This window comes from Harpegnathos saltator, unplaced genomic scaffold, assembly GCF_003227715.2.
Source record: "Harpegnathos saltator strain DR-91 unplaced genomic scaffold, Hsal_v8.6 scaffold148, whole genome shotgun sequence".
Taxonomy (NCBI): Eukaryota; Metazoa; Arthropoda; class Insecta; order Hymenoptera; family Formicidae; genus Harpegnathos; species Harpegnathos saltator.
The window spans coordinates 43,687-63,029 of NW_020229926.1; the positions used below are offsets into that span (position 1 = coordinate 43,687).

General features: G+C 38.4%; 2 protein-coding genes across 10 annotated transcripts; one reads left to right on the forward strand and one right to left on the reverse strand.

Annotated features, from left to right (window-relative positions):
- Nucleotides 1–135: 135 nt before the first annotated feature.
- Nucleotides 136–4,124, reverse strand: LOC105185427 (protein-L-isoaspartate O-methyltransferase domain-containing protein 1). Of its 2 annotated transcripts, XM_025296553.1 has the most exons (7): nucleotides 4,017–4,124; nucleotides 3,431–3,659; nucleotides 3,118–3,263; nucleotides 2,101–2,429; nucleotides 1,896–2,030; nucleotides 1,538–1,789; nucleotides 136–1,310 (listed from the first exon to the last, which is right to left on the reverse strand). In XM_025296553.1, exons 4-7 carry the CDS (start codon nucleotides 2,405–2,407, stop codon nucleotides 217–219), a joined length of 1,788 nt encoding a protein of 595 aa, XP_025152338.1. In that variant the 5' UTR covers nucleotides 2,408–2,429; nucleotides 3,118–3,263; nucleotides 3,431–3,659; nucleotides 4,017–4,124; the 3' UTR covers nucleotides 136–216. The 2 variants fall into 2 exon arrangements, with proteins under 2 accessions (XP_025152338.1, XP_011143237.1); XM_011144935.3 differs by having other exon boundaries at nucleotides 3,118–3,659.
- A 301-nt stretch (nucleotides 4,125–4,425) lies between these two features.
- l(3)mbt (lethal (3) malignant brain tumor) lies at nucleotides 4,426–19,252 on the forward strand. Of its 8 annotated transcripts, XM_019842458.2 has the most exons (18): nucleotides 4,426–4,585; nucleotides 9,343–9,481; nucleotides 9,560–9,692; nucleotides 11,371–11,575; nucleotides 12,481–12,775; nucleotides 13,216–13,461; nucleotides 13,566–14,200; nucleotides 14,388–14,547; nucleotides 14,631–14,802; nucleotides 15,136–15,304; nucleotides 15,421–15,622; nucleotides 15,749–16,204; nucleotides 16,292–16,481; nucleotides 16,565–16,686; nucleotides 16,804–17,182; nucleotides 17,301–17,360; nucleotides 17,467–17,779; nucleotides 17,909–19,251. In XM_019842458.2, exons 4-18 carry the CDS (start codon nucleotides 11,372–11,374, stop codon nucleotides 18,032–18,034), a joined length of 3,729 nt encoding a protein of 1,242 aa, XP_019698017.1. In that variant the 5' UTR covers nucleotides 4,426–4,585; nucleotides 9,343–9,481; nucleotides 9,560–9,692; nucleotide 11,371; the 3' UTR covers nucleotides 18,035–19,251. The 8 variants fall into 8 exon arrangements, with proteins under 8 accessions (XP_019698017.1, XP_025152334.1, XP_011143228.1 ...); XM_025296549.1 differs by lacking the exon at nucleotides 4,426–4,585 and having other exon boundaries at nucleotides 7,524–9,468; XM_011144926.3 differs by lacking the exons at nucleotides 4,426–4,585; nucleotides 9,343–9,481; nucleotides 9,560–9,692 and adding an exon at nucleotides 9,746–10,960 and having other exon boundaries at nucleotides 17,909–19,252.
- The last annotated feature ends 91 nt before the right edge of the window (nucleotides 19,253–19,343 follow it).

The window sequence follows — 19,343 nt, forward strand, 5'->3', positions numbered from 1 at the left end:
GCGACGATCGAGTGCTGTTTCAAGTTGCAGAACAACTCGAGATAGGATTTCGTTTTGAAAACATCGGCGCTCTTGGCACAGCACTCCTTCGCGCGGATTATGTAATGATCTTGGGAAGCTCGTGTAGTGACTAGGGAAGAAACGGCCAGTTGTCCTCTGCGTAATAAAAAGTTATATATTTGTTTAAATAAGAGAATAAGATATTTGTCGTTTATCTTAGAATTTCCGGTTGTAGTTTATATACAATTTCACTGAGAAAGGCAAAGGTAACTGTTGTATTTTATCTGTCATGTAGCCGGTGAACGCGTTGCTATCTACATAGTGGCCGATGACTTCCTTGTCGTTGGAGGTAGAGTCTTTCGACAAAGAGCCGTACATGTTTCTACATGGTTTGTTGATCGATATAGGAGGCAGATCTATGTCCATCGTGTCGGTAGCGTCAGAGTCGTCGTGATTAGCGTTCGTGCTAAAAGACTGGCTGGAGGATTGACTAGTGGATGACTGACTGGAGGGCTGACTTTCTTCGTTGCTAAGATTTGCGTCCTCCACTATACCACTGTCCGTTTTCTTGCGTTTCCAAATTTTATGGCGTCGCACGAAGGCTATATCTTCAGCTCTCTCTCTCTCTTGTTCGCTCTCGCTCTCGCTTATGCTGGAATACGTCGCAGCAGTCGACGGTACTTCTCTCTCGTGTCGCGTCTCGTTGATGTTATTAGATACATCGGCGAGCTCGGTGGAACTGCGAGTTGTGGTGCCTTCGCTTGTACCGAAGCAGAAATTCTTCTTGGCGGATTTCCGTTTTTGTTCGTGTTGATTATCGTCAACGCTCGTACTACCCGCCATCTCTCGAGCGTCCTCTCGATTATTCTCATGACTATCCTCCCGAGTCGCTTCTCTAGCATTTCGGGTATCTTCGTTGATAGTCCTTGCATCTTCTCGCTGGTTTTCTCGCTGAGCGTCAATCGGATTCGGTTGTATAACAGCGCGTACCAATTGCAAAGTCGTTGTGATAGCCTCACCTGTATCAGCATCTACGTTCAGCAGGAAGCGCGCTCGACGCTCGGACAACGCGCTTGGATAGTCCTGCTCTTCGACTTCGTCCAAGACCTCGTCCAATACTCCGTCAGCTTCTTCGAAAATAGGTATGACGAAACGTCTGAGAGTGTGCTGTTGCGGACTTGGTTTCCGTTGTCCTGGTATTATCGGCTTCTCGGTCTCGAGATCGGCATGTTCGTTCCAGATATTTTCGCGCAGACGATATCGAATCTTACCGCGGCAGAGTTCTTGCAAAGACAAAGGATTGCATTCCGCTGCAACATAGAATTTAATGAAACTCGTTAGAAATTTCACCGTGAGCATGTAAAATATAGATTTAAAACTGCAGCAAAGATCTGATATACTAATTTACAATGAAATCTGAGAATAAAATTAATCTTTTTTTCTTCTCATTATGAAAGAAAGATATCGGTAATTGGAAAGTATTAAAAGTTGAAGACGTAAAGCAAAAGGTAAATTAGATTCTTTAAAGGTTACGTACGCAGCTGAAGTAAGTTATATTCCGACACCAAAGGTACAATTAGATTAGCAAATGAAACGGGAAGCATTGTATAATGCATCCAAGTATTCTTGTTCACTCTTTCTACACGGACCAAATTATCTCTGTATGGCATTACTAGTATACCACCAACACGAACAAATTGCTTAATAAACGCTTCATGACTTTCAGGGCATGCTGCTCCACAATATACCCTGTCGTATTGTCTACCAGGTATAATGCTGAGACAGTTTCCTGTTGAATTTGAAATCATACGTCAAGTTAAATAAATTCAAAATCTTAGTAACAATCGAAGTTTACAATTATCACAATTTATTGTTTTGAAAATTATTCGTTTTACCTTGTATGAATAACGGCTCACAAAAATCAAACTCATTCAACGCCAGTGACTTCTGTTTAAATTCTTCCAGCCTGTCGTATGCATATTTTAGACAATCTTCATGTAATTCGATACCATGATTCGTTCCGTGTTGTTCTGAAGAAAATAGGAGAAGATATTGTACATGTCATAACATGTTTGTTCATCAAAAGAATATCTGTCTTACTCAACAACAGTCCTGCCATTGTACTAAGATAGCCAGTCCCAGATCCAAGATTCAGAAAGCTCAAACCAGGTTCTAAACTGAGACCTTCCATTACTTCGCTGTATACACATGGAGCTGACAAATGTATATTTCCATGTTTCCAAGCTAAATCTTTGTAAGCACTATCTTTATGAGAGGATAAAACATAATCAGCTCTGTCCACAGCTCTGAAAACTTGTTCCACTTTCTTCGTTTTGATGTAACCAGATTCTATTAAATTATCCACTAATTCATCATTGTCTTGTCCACTACTTACTGCTCCTCCCATGTTTGCAGAAGTATTGAGTATTCTGTAATATTATTAATACATATGCTAATTTGTTATCAAACTATCATATAAATGCATATAAATGCAAATATCATATAAATTTAAAGAAGATAATAGATAATTTCACTTTTCTGGATAAATATGTTTGTCCGAACTGAATAAATATAAAAAGGATGATAAGAAACATACTGATAAAAATGTAATAAGGAATAATTATATTTATGTTAGCATATCATATATCTTCAGGGAATTGCTTTTGTATAAAATAGTAATTATCAATAATTTTATTTAGGAAATAATTAAAATCAATATTAAGATATAGTTGATAACATTAAACATTCTCTACCTATTTATATAACAATAAGTGCTATTTTATTAGTTCACTGCAGCAAATGATTTTTAAAATACCAATAGAAATACAATATGGAGGTCCCAGATGAAATGGAGTCTCAGCTTTAAAAATAAAATCATGTTGGGTCAAAGTGTAACTATCAATAATATGGAGGAGTCGCGGCGAGATGATTAACCACGTCGTCGTTGATTCGTTTTAACATTCTCGCGATCATTAATTCGATTATCAGCAACGAGAAACCGATGATGCAACGGATGATATAGCAGAGGCTTTTTATTTGTAACAAGACACACATACATACAAGAAGCAGACAACGTACTCCGATATACGACTAAAGAAATTTGCATTTTCAACTCACATGTATATTTATCTATGATGATAATGCTGTATTTCGTCGCACACTCTTTGTCTCTCTCTCTCTCTCTCTTTCTCTCCCTTTCTCTTTCTCTTCTCTCTCTCTCTCTCTCTTTCTCTCTCTCTCTCTCTCTCTGTCTGTTTAACTATCTGCAACAACGAAATGTACGAAACGCGAATGCAATTCGGTTTGAAGCACACAATCACGAATCACGAGCACACGATCCGCAGATGTCAGATCAAAAAATAATTTAACAACGACAGCTGATAATATGGAGTCAACGAATCTTCGTCGTCAGAGTGGGAGACAGATTTACCTTTTCGATTAGCTAATGACAGTGACGAACGTTGTCGCGTAACGATGTCCACTATGTCGCTGCACTGCGTACTGCCATAACACACTGAGACATGGACTTCGTCGCGACAGCAGTCGTGTTTTGATAACGCGAAAGGTACATCAAGTCCATCAGCTGATGTTGCAAAACAAGCGGTACACCGCCACCTAATGCTACGCCATTGCCTGAATTGCGCTATTCTCACGGAGCTCTGTGGGCGCGTTTAGCGGTGAAGAGCCATTAATATTATTAAAATATAACAGAATGAACTTCCAATGTCGCAAAATTATATATTGCGTCAATCTGAATGATCGAGTCGTCACGAATAAACGTACGGGACATTTCCGCATGTCATGGGCAAAGAAATTTAGACTCACCGAAACTTGTAAAAATTTAACTTCTTGTTAACAGAAACGCAACGTTTATGATATTATTCTTCGAAACAAAGACCCAGATAAATTATTGTTTTCACGTATATATATATATATATATATGGCAATGCGATAAGCGATATGATGATCAATTAATTTCTCACAACTCCAGTAAATAGACTGAATACTTGACGTACGTTTGTTACACCCAAGAACCACTGCCTTCTTCAAGGTAATTGTATGGTCGCTCTGTTATTCGCTTCTTTCTTTAATCCTTCGAACGGGAAGACGCGGCAGCTTGTTTGAACTAAACGAGCGTCGCCATAATGGCTAACTTTATTTTTAACCGTATTTTGTAACCGATCTCACGTAGGACAATAAAAGGCAACTTCCTCTTTCTTGTTGATAATTCTCCAGAAAGAAGCAAAATCGTTTGAAAAAGGGCAAAATTCTCACCTTTGGAAAATGGGAATTATATTCGCGTCAGACGTATCGACACATAAATCTGCAGTTTTGTCTCGAAATTCTGTTATCTCCAATCATCATAGACCCTCTAAAATGACCCTATATAATAGTTTTGCTCTTCTTTAGCTGTACTTTCCACACTATCATGCACATTTTTCTCTTCTACTTCGACCAACATTCTTGTGGCGCGATCGGCCGTTCGTGCTGAAACGTTCTCGCTTGATAGGCCGACTGGACGGATTATAAAAGAAACTTTCGTCTTGTATAGAAAAAAACCAGACCAGGACCGAACATTTTGCCGGTGAGTAAACTATTAAACTACAAATTAGAAATGGTAGTGTCTAACACATGGTTAGCGTCCACGGACTGCAATCCACGGTTTCCGTGGATGTTCCATAGGTTACGTTGTTCAAAGTGAGACAATCGCATTTGCATTGTATATGCATATATATAGAGAGAGGGAGAGATCAATTACTTCGAGCATTCGCGTATCTCGTACGGGAAAGGTATAATATAGTGCAGTTAAAAATGAACAGACTTTGCAACGAGAAACGTATCTATGCAATACGCCTATGTCTCAAGAAATGCTACTGCGCACCGGTACCGCGCATTCAGCACTTTCTGCACATTTTTACACAGAAACGAAACAGACCTATACTCAGAGCCTGCGGAGTGAAAGAGACAGGTGGAAGCGAGTACAGGTGATATAAACGTGAAGTCAGTCTTTCTCTCGTCCATAATGGTGGCGACTGGTAACTTTGAAAGCAGAGTTGTGCGTTCGCGATATTTTATCAGTATATAAAGTAACATCGGCGCGTAAAGTAATAGCTCGTGTTCACCTGGTGTTACCAATCGTCAGGTGTACATCTTACGGCAGGCGGCGGTCACCGATTGCCGGAGGAGGTTGCCGAAAACCTCACTTGGTGTACGTTGCACGGACGCTCGACTGTTTTCTTTTAGTAAGTATAATAGTATACAACACGACCATGTGCAGCTCGCGATTATTGCAATTTCACGCGATACGCTGGAAAATTGATTTGTATCTGTAACAAATACGAACATCTTGACGATAGCTTTCACGACGTAGTCGTAGAAGATATTCCAAATATGCGGACATGTGAGTTTAATTCTAGCTGATTCACAATAGACATCGAAGCTTTCGGCTCTTTGTTCCAAGCCCCAAATTGTGATTTAATTTGCGAGTAAGAGTGTTTCCCGCTGTCACCTGAAGTCGCAATCTTTAAACTTTAAGTGAATTCGTCAGATTCAAGTCCTTTTAAGGCAGCATAGAAAATATTTTTTGCTAATTAAATTAAAAAGTGCAGCGAACGACTGAAAGGTTACTGTACCTGTGTGGTGTATGGATCGAACTTTACAAACCGGCACGATGCGCGAGTCGTGATTTAATTTACGTTTTTCTATTTTTATTCGACTAAATTCACCTTACTAAATTGCACTCACAGATTTGTGTGTTTTAGTTTGATTCACTCGCGCACACGTTTCACGTACATTTTGCGAATTTTTTTCGGACCTTTAGATGCATATACAAGCAAAAGAGGTTCTTCGACGCTCGACTACTTTCACATTATACTTTAAGTTATTTTAAAGGTACGCATTGTATCCTCCATCGTTTTTTTTGTATTATATAAATATTATCTCCTCAAATACGAGATAACACAAAAGAAGCATGAAACGCGACGCGAGGGAAATAGACTCGAGAAGATATATCAACGATGAAGCGACGCGTACGTGTAAATCGTTTCTTGATTTTTTCATTCGTCATAGTAGCTTTGCTTGTTGTCGATGAAAAAAATTTAATGCTCGAAGCTGCGCGAGTCGGCGATCGAATCAGCTACCGTTGATCGTCTTAATCGATTCCTTACACATCATGATGCCACATGCGCAGTGTTGTTTCTTGGCTCGCATGGAATATCGATATTTTCTGGCAAGAGAGTACTCCTCACATTTGTAAAATAATATACACATTAGCCCGGAGCTCGGAGCACGCAGCTCGGAGAGGTTAGGCTGCGGCTAAAAACGTTAAATAGAACGCGTTGCAATTTCCTCGCGTTGCGTCCGTTCCATGTCAAGAAATTTGTCAACGAGAGATAACGTACGATACAATATGTTGACAATTTACCAGTACGCATCGTTCGCCCTGCAACGTGCTTCGCCGCGAAACGCGTCTCAATTCCTCTGAATATCGAACGGGGCTGTTCGCACGAAGCAACATGTATCTGCCGCGCTAATTAATTCTTCGCGCGAAAACGGATTCTGCGGGATTGATCCATGGAATCCAAAGCTGCCTTTTGCATTCGGGGCACTGAGCTAAAAATAAAGAATTAAAAACCAAGAAATAAAGACATGATTTTGTAGCGATGGATGGAACAAAGCAGCAGTAACTCAAAGTGGAAGAAGTGCGCGTTCGTTAATTGTGCAAATATTTCTCACTAACGGCAGATTGACATCCGTTGCGAGATATAAATTGCGAGCGTCTTGTCTCTGCCATGTTTGTTTTTTCGGACTGATGTATAGCCAAGATGGCTCTTAAAGCATCCTCCTTTCTCTTCCTTGGACGCCATTTTATTTTCATTACTGTTATTCAATTATGGAGCTAAGTAACAAAAATGTCTAGCAAATATATAGGAAAGTTCTGTGAAAAGACGTCATTTCTGCCAGGTACCTTAAGTATCTTTCAAGCGGACGATCATTTATCTTTTTCTATATAAATTTGTGAATAATGAAACGTTCTTATACATTCAGGTATACATTCAAGATCCTTATACATTCAGTCCTTATACGCAGGTAAAAATAATTTTCACTTTTTGCAAGTTCGCGTTAAAAGATTTGTGACTGATTTTAAGGTCTACCCTAACAGCACAGATGTCCAAAGGACGTCCAGAGTCTTAACGACGTCCTGGAAACGTTTCTTTACCCTCAGGACGTCCATAGGACGATTACGTGTCCACAGGAGATTATGTGCTGACTGGGTATTTAAGGTATATTATATGCATTGTATATGCACACGATAAAGTCCGAACTTTTCTCACGAGGAAACTCATGTGACAAATGATTTTTTCACAAATAATGCTTTTCAGACCTAATTCATTTCGTATTCATTTTAAATAATTAATTGGGACAAAGGAAAACAGAAAGAGAGAGTATGAAGAATGCGTGAGCCTTAAAAACTGCGTTTTGATATCCATTCTCAGTGCTGAAAATTTATTGTTCATGTCTCATACATTATATAATATTTTAAAATTTCCATATTGGTAGTGGAATATCGGAACACATCCATAATCGGCAGATTGACAATGGTGTAAAAAAAGAATCAGGGAAGGAATTTGACCTGTTCTATTATGTGGTACGATGTCGACATTGCCATCTAACGGGAGGAAACGGCGTCACCAACTAATCCCGACATGATTCTTTGTGTTATCGACATAAATATCTGAATGTTTTAGGTTATAATGCAGCGTTAATTTTCTAATTTGCAATTTAAGTTTGCCATTTGCCATCCGTCCGTAAGGGAGTATGTATACGCGTTTACGATGCAACATATCGATGCGTATTTTTACGAAAATATAGCGCTTTCGTCATCGGAAAACGGTCAGTGCAGCGTCAATATGTTTTGCATCACGGGCGTAAACTCACATCCACATGCCTTCAGCATCACGAGCAACTCGTAACGATTTCTCGCCACGTACCTGCATTAGTGCGTGTATTCTTTTACACGAAGCTGAGAAATATTTTCCGGATTATATCGATGTATTATTTAGTCGACCAATCAACACTGACGCGCCTGCGCATGCTCCTCTCTCTCTCTCTCTCTCTCTCTCTCTCTCTCTCTTTCTCCCTCTGTCTTTCTTCGTCATTTGGGTCGTCACATATTTGAGAATTAACACTGAACTTGTCGATGTACACCATAATTGTATATTCTTATCGCGAAGACAATGAAGAGCAACAATACACTCGCGTTATTACACGTTGAAACGTACTTTCGGCTCGTAGACGGAGTTAGAGTTAGTGAATGCTGTGGGCGTAAAATCTGGCTGAGCATTCAGCAACGCGCTTAAATCGCGTCACGATTCGCGCCAAAAAGCACAAGCATGTCTCTCAGCGTGTATCGATCGTGTTCACGTCGTCGCGTTTACGAGCGCTTGCAAATGGATTCGAAAGTAACAAACTGTCGCGACTCCGTAGCTGCCGAGTCGCCCGAAATGCAGGAAATCACGTCGAATCGTTGTTATTGTAAAATACTTGTCGCTCAGAATCGTAACAAGCGCGGTAGGCGCCCCTGGCTAGTCAGTCAATTTGTAACTTTTAATATTCCGTGATACGCATTGCCTGCAACTGCATATTCTTTATTAGCAATATTCGCCGGTAAATCAAATTATCGGAGAGCACCACTCGAGATAACTATACATTCAGGTATTCAGTTGACGCGGCTCAACATGTCTCTCGAATTACAAAAGTATACGCGATAAAACGTAAATATGCCATTGTTGTATAATTCTATATTCGACATTTCTTAATATTTGAGGTGTGCGAATGCAACTGACGTGAAAGCGATAACGGCGGACTGAATTGACAGCGACCTACTCGAGAATGGTTGGCCAGCGGGATGCATCTGTTTTCTACCTTTTTTCCATCTTTTTTTTTTCCATTTAGTGATTTTATACCGGACGATACTCGGAGCTGTGCGGCGCTGCGACACGTTTATTCAGTCGTCGCCATGTTTTTTAGCGAACCGAAAATATATTCGACTCCTATTGAGCGAAATGTGTTGAAATATACTGTCGACCGACGACGACGGTCGACCACGTACCAACGTAAGAACGTATCTCGCGAAATAATCGGTCTCTTCAAAGTTCATGTCCAATTGCACACGATGCACTTGGGTTTTCGTCAAATCAATGTTCTCGAGTATGTTTTGCGCCCTCTTTGTAGGCTGCGGCCCTGAGAGCCGCCCAGTTTGTCAGTTTCTTGCTACGGCTCTGTTCTTGTTAACTAAAGTTACCAACAACTAAAGTTGTAACGTATCATCTCTGATCGTAGTTTTCTCCGAAAGGAAGGAAACGAGAGAGACGTGAGAGGTGTAAAGAGATCTGGTCAGGAGGAATCAGACTCAACAGTGTGGAAGAGATCTCTCGACTTGTAATTTCCCGGTCAATTCGCTCGTCTGTGCGTAATTACGGTAATATGCACACACCGCGCACGCCATTGCCGGGCGTACATTGTCGTTGCGAATAAACGTAAGATTTGTTTCTTTCAGCTGTCCCTCACATATCCGTAAAGCATGCTCGCTTTCTTTCTCGTAGTAAGACACCGAGGATATACCCGTTTCGTTTCAAGGGCAGATAGTGTAAGCGAAAGGTGTAGCTGAAAGGTGCTAGAGAAAGGCAAAGGTAACAAAATAACAAGGGAACAAATTTGCACGGTCTTGACGTCGAGTCTGAAATTGCATCGAGATCGATCGGTCTCCTGATCAATCGAAACTCGATGTTCGCGTGATGGCCGGATCGAGATCACGCCTCGATCGATCGACGCCAACGGCTCCTGGTGCGTGTGCAGACGCAGAGGCGTCGTGTAGAGTGCCGTTGGCGTTTGCAAAATGTAGTTGACGCCAGTCGTGGTGCTACTTTTTTTCACGAAGCGACGTTTGCGCGGGAGGTGGATCCGAAATCGGGCCCTGGGACAGATGTCCGCGTGGTTTTCTCGAACGGCGAGGCACAGAACGCGAAGCACGACGTTCCGCGCCGCGCGAGCGGCGATCGCGCAACGGCGATTCGGCGGCGGCGGCGGCGGCAGCGGCGGCGGATACGTGAGCAACGAGGGAGTTTTGCTCCTCTTGAAAAATCTCTCGCGACGACGCGTAACGTTAGGTACGAACGGAATTAGGTATGTAGAGACGCTCGCGCGCGGCCTGATTGGCTAGCCGGGCTGCATCCGTCCACTGTACGGCGCGCAGCAGCCAATGGCCAGCGAGTTGCTGCGCCGTCGCCACTGCGTTTTTGGCCTATGGGGTCGTAGCTGTTGCCGTACGCGGAGTCTAGGCTCGAATGCTTAAAAGATAGGTGAAGATTTTTGTTAAAGGCGTCCGGGTTGCGCGGTGCCTGCATTCGCGTTTGCTGGATGGTAAATTCACCGGCGAGGACGGTGGCTGACGCGGGCGATAAGGATCACGCGGTAGAACGGATCGCGCGGGCGTTATTCCGGTGAAAAGTGTCGTGTGTGTATACACGTACGTTGCCTCCTTCGTCTCTGTGAGTAGTGCTCCTCGCGTGCGATGTACGACGGACGATTCGCAAAAGTAATTGAACGACGGTCCGCCGGTCATGGTGGCCGCTGCCTACGGCACGTAGCTACGCGCTCGTTACGCGTAGAACACGCGTAACGTGCGATCCCAGGGTGCACGGTAGACTTTTAAAGCGTTGAAAAGTGTTGAACATGATTGCTGTGCCTCGGCGAGAATAAGTTCGGCGCGCCATTCAAATCGCTCTTTCGGACTGTTCACGACGAGTGCGTCGAGCGTTCCAGTGCGCGAAATTCTCACGAGAAACTTGTTACCGCGAGTGGCTCGTGTCCTTTATGAAGTGAGAATTTCAATTCCGCGCAAATTATGTAACTTTTAGGGACGAGATTTACCGAGAAAAGCAAGCAGTATGTCTACTAGGTTCGTTCTGTACTATACGTGCATACTTCGTTTTTAATTAATGGATCATGTATTAGACTACGTTACGAAAATGGAGTATATTACGTTTCGATTTATTTTACGATAAGATAAATATCCGTCCAAATTCATGTGTTTCACACGCAATTCTCTGTTTCATAAAAGAAAGGGAACATTTTCCGTAAAATTCCCTGATTTTTTTTATTTGGTGAGGTGGAATTAATGGGACAGAATTTATCATTAATTTATTATTTATTATTTATGAATTATCGATTTGGAGAAGATAACTATTTTAAATCATTTTGCTTTTGGATGTTCTGTTTGAATTATAAGTCTCTGAGGATATCTTTTTCTTGCCATAGCGAAGGCTGTGGTTATTTGAAATAATAAATAACTGATCCATTTGTTAACAGAATGGATGAAGAAATAGTAGTAGATGATGTAGATGAAAATAGTAGTGCTGAAACGCAGCAGATGGATGACTCAACAACACCCGTAGTGCCTCTGCTATATATTCAGCAAAGCAAAGTGCGTTCCAGCCAAACGACAAATGCAAATCAAACTCTTGTTACACCTAGTACTCAACTCGCTGCTATTATTAATCCGGTAAACAACCAGGTAACTTTTAAAAGCCTTCACTCACATCATATGCACATTTCTTTTTTTTTTTGTTTTTTTTACATCTTGTGCAATATTATGCGATATTGTAGGCTTTTTGTTACTTATGTTGTCTGCAGAGGTTGAAAATTGTTCCAAGTAGATTATTACTATCAACATTTGTTATTATACACATATTTGTTAATTCTATCTCTTATGTAAGCACTTGTACATTATTCAAAAGAACAAAGAATATATTAGAACATTCATAATAACCTCAAATTGAATGTATGCTTCTTAGTGAATTATATTATATTGCTCATATATATGCTTCTGGAGTAAAAAATGACAGCAATAAGTATAGTTCATGTTCAGTATACATATATGTAGTTCTTGATGGAGCCTTATTAGATTCCATGTGTAGGTGGCAGTGAGTGGTGCATCTCCTCATAGTAAATATAGATTTGGTCAACAGACATTACATACAGTGAGACTTGAGTAGAGATATGTAGAAATTAGATTAGTTTTCTTGCGAAAAGTATAAATTTGATTAGTTGAAACCATTGGATTTTAATATTCTGTGATGTTTGATAGACTAGGGATTAGTCTTTAGTATACTAGGTACATTGACACAGAGATTACATTGGTACAGAGATGCATATCTACACACACATACACGCACACATCCACACCCACACCTACATCCTCACACACACACACACATATATATATTTACAAAGTATACTCTAGTTAACTTAGTGATTCTTGCAGTTAATATAAAAATCATCCTTGAGTTGACATATTTATCAATTTTAAACTTTCTGAATTAAAAATATGTTGAAATAAAATGTTTTAAAGAAGATGGAGATTTATTCTTCTATTATTAGACTAATCTTTCAAACAGAACAAATATATTTTTATTTCAGATTGTCACCGGGCAAAATAAGGTGTTTATACAAGGTTCAGGTCAGGTTACAACATCTCAAAGTAAGCAACATATTGTAATTCATCGTCCCATGAATAGTGTGAGCTCCACAACAACACCACAAGCTCAAAAGCACATATTACTTAGAAAATCAACGACATCTACTGCACAGATTGTGCCTCTAAATACAAATCAAGGGAGCCAATCCAATGCACAGACAGGAAAACACACTTTTGCATATTTGGGAACTCTCATTAAACCTAACAAATCACGGGAATCTGTTGTTATACCTGCAGGTAATAAAAAAAAATTTTTTTCATTTTATAAATTTCAAAACCAGCTGAGTGGATGGCTGTGCAATTTTATAATTTATATAATATATAAGGAAAGAATGTCACAAATTATATATTAATGTATGTTACATAATCTGATAATACTAAAATAAAAATTATTTAAAAATGCATTTTTGAGCATTTAGTTACAAACATTTTTTTTTTATTTTGTAAAAAGATATATACAATTTTGATGTATTTTTTCATTTATTTTAATTTAATTAAAAACATTTTTGCATTTTTATCTTTAAAACAATTTTATTCAAATTGATAAAGAAAGTTGGAGAAAACATGAAGACACAAATAATTTCTTCGTGAAAAGTTACAATTTTCTTGTAACAAAATATTTTCTGCAATATGTGAATTAGTTATTTATTTATTTATTTGGTCTTAAATTTAAACAGGGGCCCTAACAACGACTCAAATTACTAAGCCAAAATTAGTAATTGCTCCAGTAATATCTCAGCTATCTCAAACATCAACGAGTACCACAAGTGGTTCTCAGAGTCAGTCTTCTAAACATATGGCAAACTTATTATTACCAGTGACCATTCCTCAGCAAAGTGGTTCCACAAAACCTAGCATGTTTAATTTGAAAATTAATACTGCCACTGGTCCATTTAATTCGGAAAACAAGGGAACTATAACAGGTATGAAAATGAACTTGAGAAGCAATAGGCATTAATAAGTACCAACTTTTTAAAAATATGAAGTACCAAAAATAATATAATTTTTAACATTTTTTGTATTCTAGTGTTACGTGAATCGAAAACATCAAATTCAACTTCGTTGCCACCACCATTGCATCCTATAGCGAAAATGAGTTTACTGAATGCAAATAAGGGCAGCTCTAATTCCATAGATAGTATTAAAATTACCGAAAATCCAGATTCAGCTGTTATTACACCAATTCCGAAAAAGGAAGACAATAATCTGCCAGAGAAGCGAAAAAAGACAATTAGCAATATATTACGGGGTTCTAGCGAAAAACGAATGAAGAAACAAAGTCTCCCAAAGTCTCCTCAAGACAGTTTGGTGGATGTTAATTACGCGCTAAGTAGTCCGGAATCCGAAGATAAAGATAAGAAAGTTCAAAACGATGACGACATTACATTGATCAAAGTTGTTCCTGGTGAGGACAAAGTCTCGAAACTCAACACAAATATGGATGACGATGTGAAAATTGAAATTATTAAAACACCAACGAGTTGTAGCGGTTGTAGCATTGAAACAGTGGCGGACAATAAAAACGAAGCGAAGTGTAATAATTATGATGAAACGAAGGAACACTTAAATACTCTGCATCAGAACGATTCAATGAATTTCGATGCTACCAAAGCTTTAGACTGGAAAGACGGGGTTGGTACTTTACCAGGAAGTAATTTACAGGTGAACAAATAGTGATAGCAATAGAAAGTGTAACTTATTGTATCTAAAGAAGAAGAATTGAAAACTTGCTACACATTATAATTATAAAGAAAGAAAGAATATCACATTCCTGTAACATTACTTAAATTTTTTACATGTACAAAAATATAATATAGGTGTATGAATAATTTATTTATTGTTTATTTAGTTTCGTATGAATGAGTTTGGCTTTATGGAAGTACTAGATGAAGACGAAAGCAGTAAACAGAATAAGGATGGTATTGGTGACAAAGAAAACGTATGCTTGACGCAAAATTCTTCAAAGTCTGGTCCTGGCACGATTAACAATGCTAGCGTGGAGAAGAAACGTAAATTACAAAACATATGTTACGGTAATATATAAATATGTATATTTATGTGTTACTATAATAAAACCTACCTGTACTTTTAGCTGATGATAAAAAATCTAGATCGGTATCTGCGGATACGATGTATCACTGCGAAGGTTGCGGATGTTATGGATTAGCTGCTGAGTTTGAGAGTCCAATATCGTGCGGTCCTTCTTGTACAGAACTGATAGAGTCTAAAAAACAACCTGCAGGTCGAAAGGATAAAGATCTGAAGTACGTATTATGCATGTAGTTCTATATTGCTGATGGTATATTTCTACATTGGAAAAAAATGACCAATTTATAAATATTACAAGATATAAAGATTCACTAAGTTTAATCATAAATTCTGCTCTTTAAAGTATTATTTGATCAATATAGTTAGAATAGTCATATTATATTGGGATATTTACGAATTGTAAGGTTTTGATAACTATAATAACTATAATAACTATAATAATAAAAAGACAATAAATAAACACTGACCCTTTCCCTCTCAAAATACAAATTTGATTTTTAATTAAAAAATTCGTAAGAGATTTATTTTTATGAAAAATATTTACATAGGGACCTACGTGCAAAGAAGAAACGCAAGAGATTATTACAAGAACAGCAATGGAAAGACATAGAGGAAAAGTCTGATGAAAAGATGCATGACAAGGTCGAGACAGATGAGGAGAATACAATGGCAGGAATGGATGACGAGAGCCAAGGAGGAGATTCGTCTGAGTCTAAGGTAGGAATTGCCTGCAGATAAAATAAAGAATTTAATTATTTAATAACGCCCATTAAGTTACTGAAGTGAAATATAATAATCAACTTTGATTTATATTTTTACATTGTTACATGTAGTATCCTTGGCTAAAAGGGAAGCTTGGTTTCTCATGGCCAAAGTATCTTGATCATTGTAAGGCGAAAGCAGCGCCAGTTAAGTTATTCAACAAGGATCCTTTCCCGTACACTAAAAATCAATTCAGAGTAGGAATGAAATTGGAAGGAATAGATCCGGAACATCCCTCACGATACTGTGTTCTGACGATTGTCGAAGTTGTAGGTAAGTTATCGAACCTACTAATAGACATATATACGTATTTGTACGCATGATATTAATTGTTAATTTTACATTATTATTTATATTACAATGTTATATACTTCATGTTACTTATTATTAATATACTAGGTTACCGTATGCGCTTGCACTTCGATGGTTATCCAGAGAACTACGATTATTGGGTAAATGCCGATAGTATGGACATATTTCCTGCTGGATGGTCCGAGAAGAACGGCCATCGATTGGACCCGCCAAAGGGTTACGTACCTAGCAACTTCAACTGGAACGCCTATCTAAAAGTCTGCAAGGCGACCGCAGCGGCGAAGAACATATTTCCGAATAAAAGTGCGTTGCAGGCTGTCTTCACCACGGGTTTCCGAGTAGGCATGAAACTAGAGGCGGTAGACAGAAAGCATTCGTCGTTAGTTTGCGTTGCTAGCATAGCTGGTTTAATGGATTCCCGGATATTGGTACACTTCGATTCTTGGGACGAAGTGTACGATTACTGGGCTGATGCAAGCTCGCCTTACATTCATCCCGTAGGATGGTGTCATCACAACGGTCATAGTCTGACTCCACCAAATAGTAAGAATCTGAAATTAATTAACTATATATACACAATTCACATTTTTATTCCTTCATGCTTATAAATACGCGATGTGTGCAATTAAGATTATAGGGATTCGAAATCCTTCACTTGGGACGCTTATCTAAAGGAAACGCGAACGATGGCTGCACCGGCTAGAGCGTTCAAGCAACGGCCGCCTTGTGGCTTCAAACGTGGTATGAAGTTGGAAGCGGTCGATAAGCGGGTGCCACAGTTAATCAGAGTGGCAACGGTTGAAGATGTTAAAGATCACATGTTTGTATAAATTCGTTTGCATAAATATGTTTTCTCTTTCGTTCTCGTTTTTGTGTCTTATGAAGTGTTCGTATCTTATACAGGTTGAAAATACGGTTCGACGGTTGGCCCGAAAGTCACGCTTATTGGGTGGATGACGACTCGCCCGATATTCATCCTGTGGGTTGGTGTATGAAGACAGGTCATCCATTGGAACCGCCACTTAGTGAGTTACCCTTTTTTCAATTTTTACTTTGTTTCACTTTTCAATTTTACTTTATGCATGCACTTCAGAATATTTTATGTTTCCAGCGTTACTAATGCGTATTTTATTATAACGTAGCGCCAGATAATTTGAACGATCGCCCAGAATGCGGTACATACGGCTGTCGAGGTATAGGGCATATAAAAGGGCCAAAATTTGCGACACATAACTCCGCATCCGGTTGCCCATATTCACCTCAAAATTTACATAAATTAAGGCAGATGTCTGACAGACTTAATTTCGCAAAGCATGAGGCGTGTGACTTTGAGGATGATATGCAGGATAAGTCAAGGCTAGAAAAGATTGACAAAATAAAAATGGAAAAACTCGACAAGCCCGATAAACTTTTATTCCCGGACGACAGGATATTGTTGATGGACAAAGAGATTAAACAAGAAGATGGAGATTCATCGGATAAAAACGACAAAAGTGAAAATAGATCAGAAAATTCAGAAAAGTATGTTGATATTTGTAACACACCAAAACTGTGATCATATAATTATAGCGTAAATATATGTTATGTATATTTACTGATATATATGTGTTTACTGATTAATGATTTTTTTGTTTCACAGGTCTTGCAAGTCTAATGGCCAAACAGATGATGATGAAGTCCCAAGGAAACGAAAAAAGAGGTTTGTTGCTTTGATTTTTCATATTTCGAATTCATAAAGACGCACCTACATGCACAATTACAAACAGTTGTTAAAACAGTTGTTAAAACGTGTGTTTTATTTCCAGACGTCATGTCTCCGAAGAGCAATTGTTTTCCGTTTCAAATTCTACGTACAGCGATTTGCAGTGGAATCCTACCCCGTATGCTACAGGCATGCCAGATAAACAACTGCGTAAGGAATTGTATCAATCTGTTTATAATCCAGGATACAATCCGTTACCAGAGGCGCCACATGTATGGGCGAAACATAGTAATGCCTTAAATAGAGTAGTAGCTAAGCAGAACACAAATCCGCGAAGATGGTCCAATGAGGAAGTCACTAAATTTATACAAAGTGTTCCTAATTGTAAGGATATCGCTCCGGTCTTCAGAAAGCACGTAAGTCCTTTTGCAGTTGTCAACATGTAATCAACACAACAGTCTGTTACTATTGTTATTGTATTGCTATTGTTACTATTGTTATTGTTACTCATCATCATCATTATTATTATTATTATTATGTTACAGAATATCGACGGAGAGGCATTTTTAATGTTGACGCAGGAGGATTTGATGTCGTTATTAGATCTACGGCTAGGACATGCTATCAAATTGTACAATAGTATAGTTCTATTGCGGCAACGAGCGACATAAATAACGCAATGTGAGAAAGATGCATGAGATTGACTTATAATACGCAGTGCATAGCTGCCATTATAGAGTCTGTTTAGTGCATATTTATTTGAAATACTATTAAGTACGGCATATATGCCAAATAAATATTTATTTAAAATTCTCTGATTTCGTCGATCGGTGCGACAGCGAAAGGTTATTGCAAAACTTAAACGCTTATATGCATATCCGTTTAATTTTTTTATATTTGCCATAGGATCATTACAAATTTAAACATTTTCGGCAGACTTGGCTACTTAGACTCAGTTTTTGTAAGATATTTCTTGTAGCAGAAATATTTTTCACGGACTAAGTTTCTTACGAGAATGTTTCAATTTAAAATATCTTGTGGTATATCAATTCCAGTAATGCCTGACACATACGACTTGCAGTAATTGTAAGTACTTATAATTATATGTAATTTCCTCATATGAGACAAGTGCATTGAATCATGTACAAATGTAAATACAATTTTAATTATTAAGTATTGTAATAAAGCGATTTAAGCAATCTTTTCACCCACTTCTGTCGCATGTTTACGAAATTAGGAATTAGTAATAACAAATCATGTTTATCATCTCACACATTGCGTGACGCGTTGTAAAAAGCTAAAGAAAAGAATATCGATGTTCGATACGCGTGTTTGAGGGGATCTGCGGACAATTTCCTGGTCGAGAAGCCCGACTGAAGGTATTACCGACAGTATGATTCTGTAGTACTACGCGAGAGAATACAATAGAGTCGGGCAGTATATGTTAAAATTTGATCAATTTATAATTTCGTTTCGTCACATGTTGACACAAAAAACATGTTTTTAAATTTTAAGAATTTGGACATTAAGTTAATCATAGATGCTTTGTAAAGTTATACTGTGGTGCCGATAATCATAAGAGATTATTCAATATCTCACGGAATTGCTGAATCTTTTTTCAAATAAATCTCTTTCTCTCTTTTACTCTCTCTTTTTTTGAGAGACATGACAGCTATAGGAATCATATACTCTACAATGGCATCGATGGTTATATATTAAATATATATACTTTTTATACGCAGAACTTTGAGAAATATTGACGTCCAATTTTATATAGATGAATTCAACTTCCACCAGTTTTGCTAGTAAGATAAAACAGATCGATTACTATCGATTACTATCGATTACTTTCGTCCATATCTTTAGCGAATTTTGTAGTTTAATATTGTTAAATACATTATATATATAGGTGTCGTGTTTTATATTCTACAGCATGTGTGGATCCTTTTCCTTTCTACTATGTCCTTGCATATAATTGGA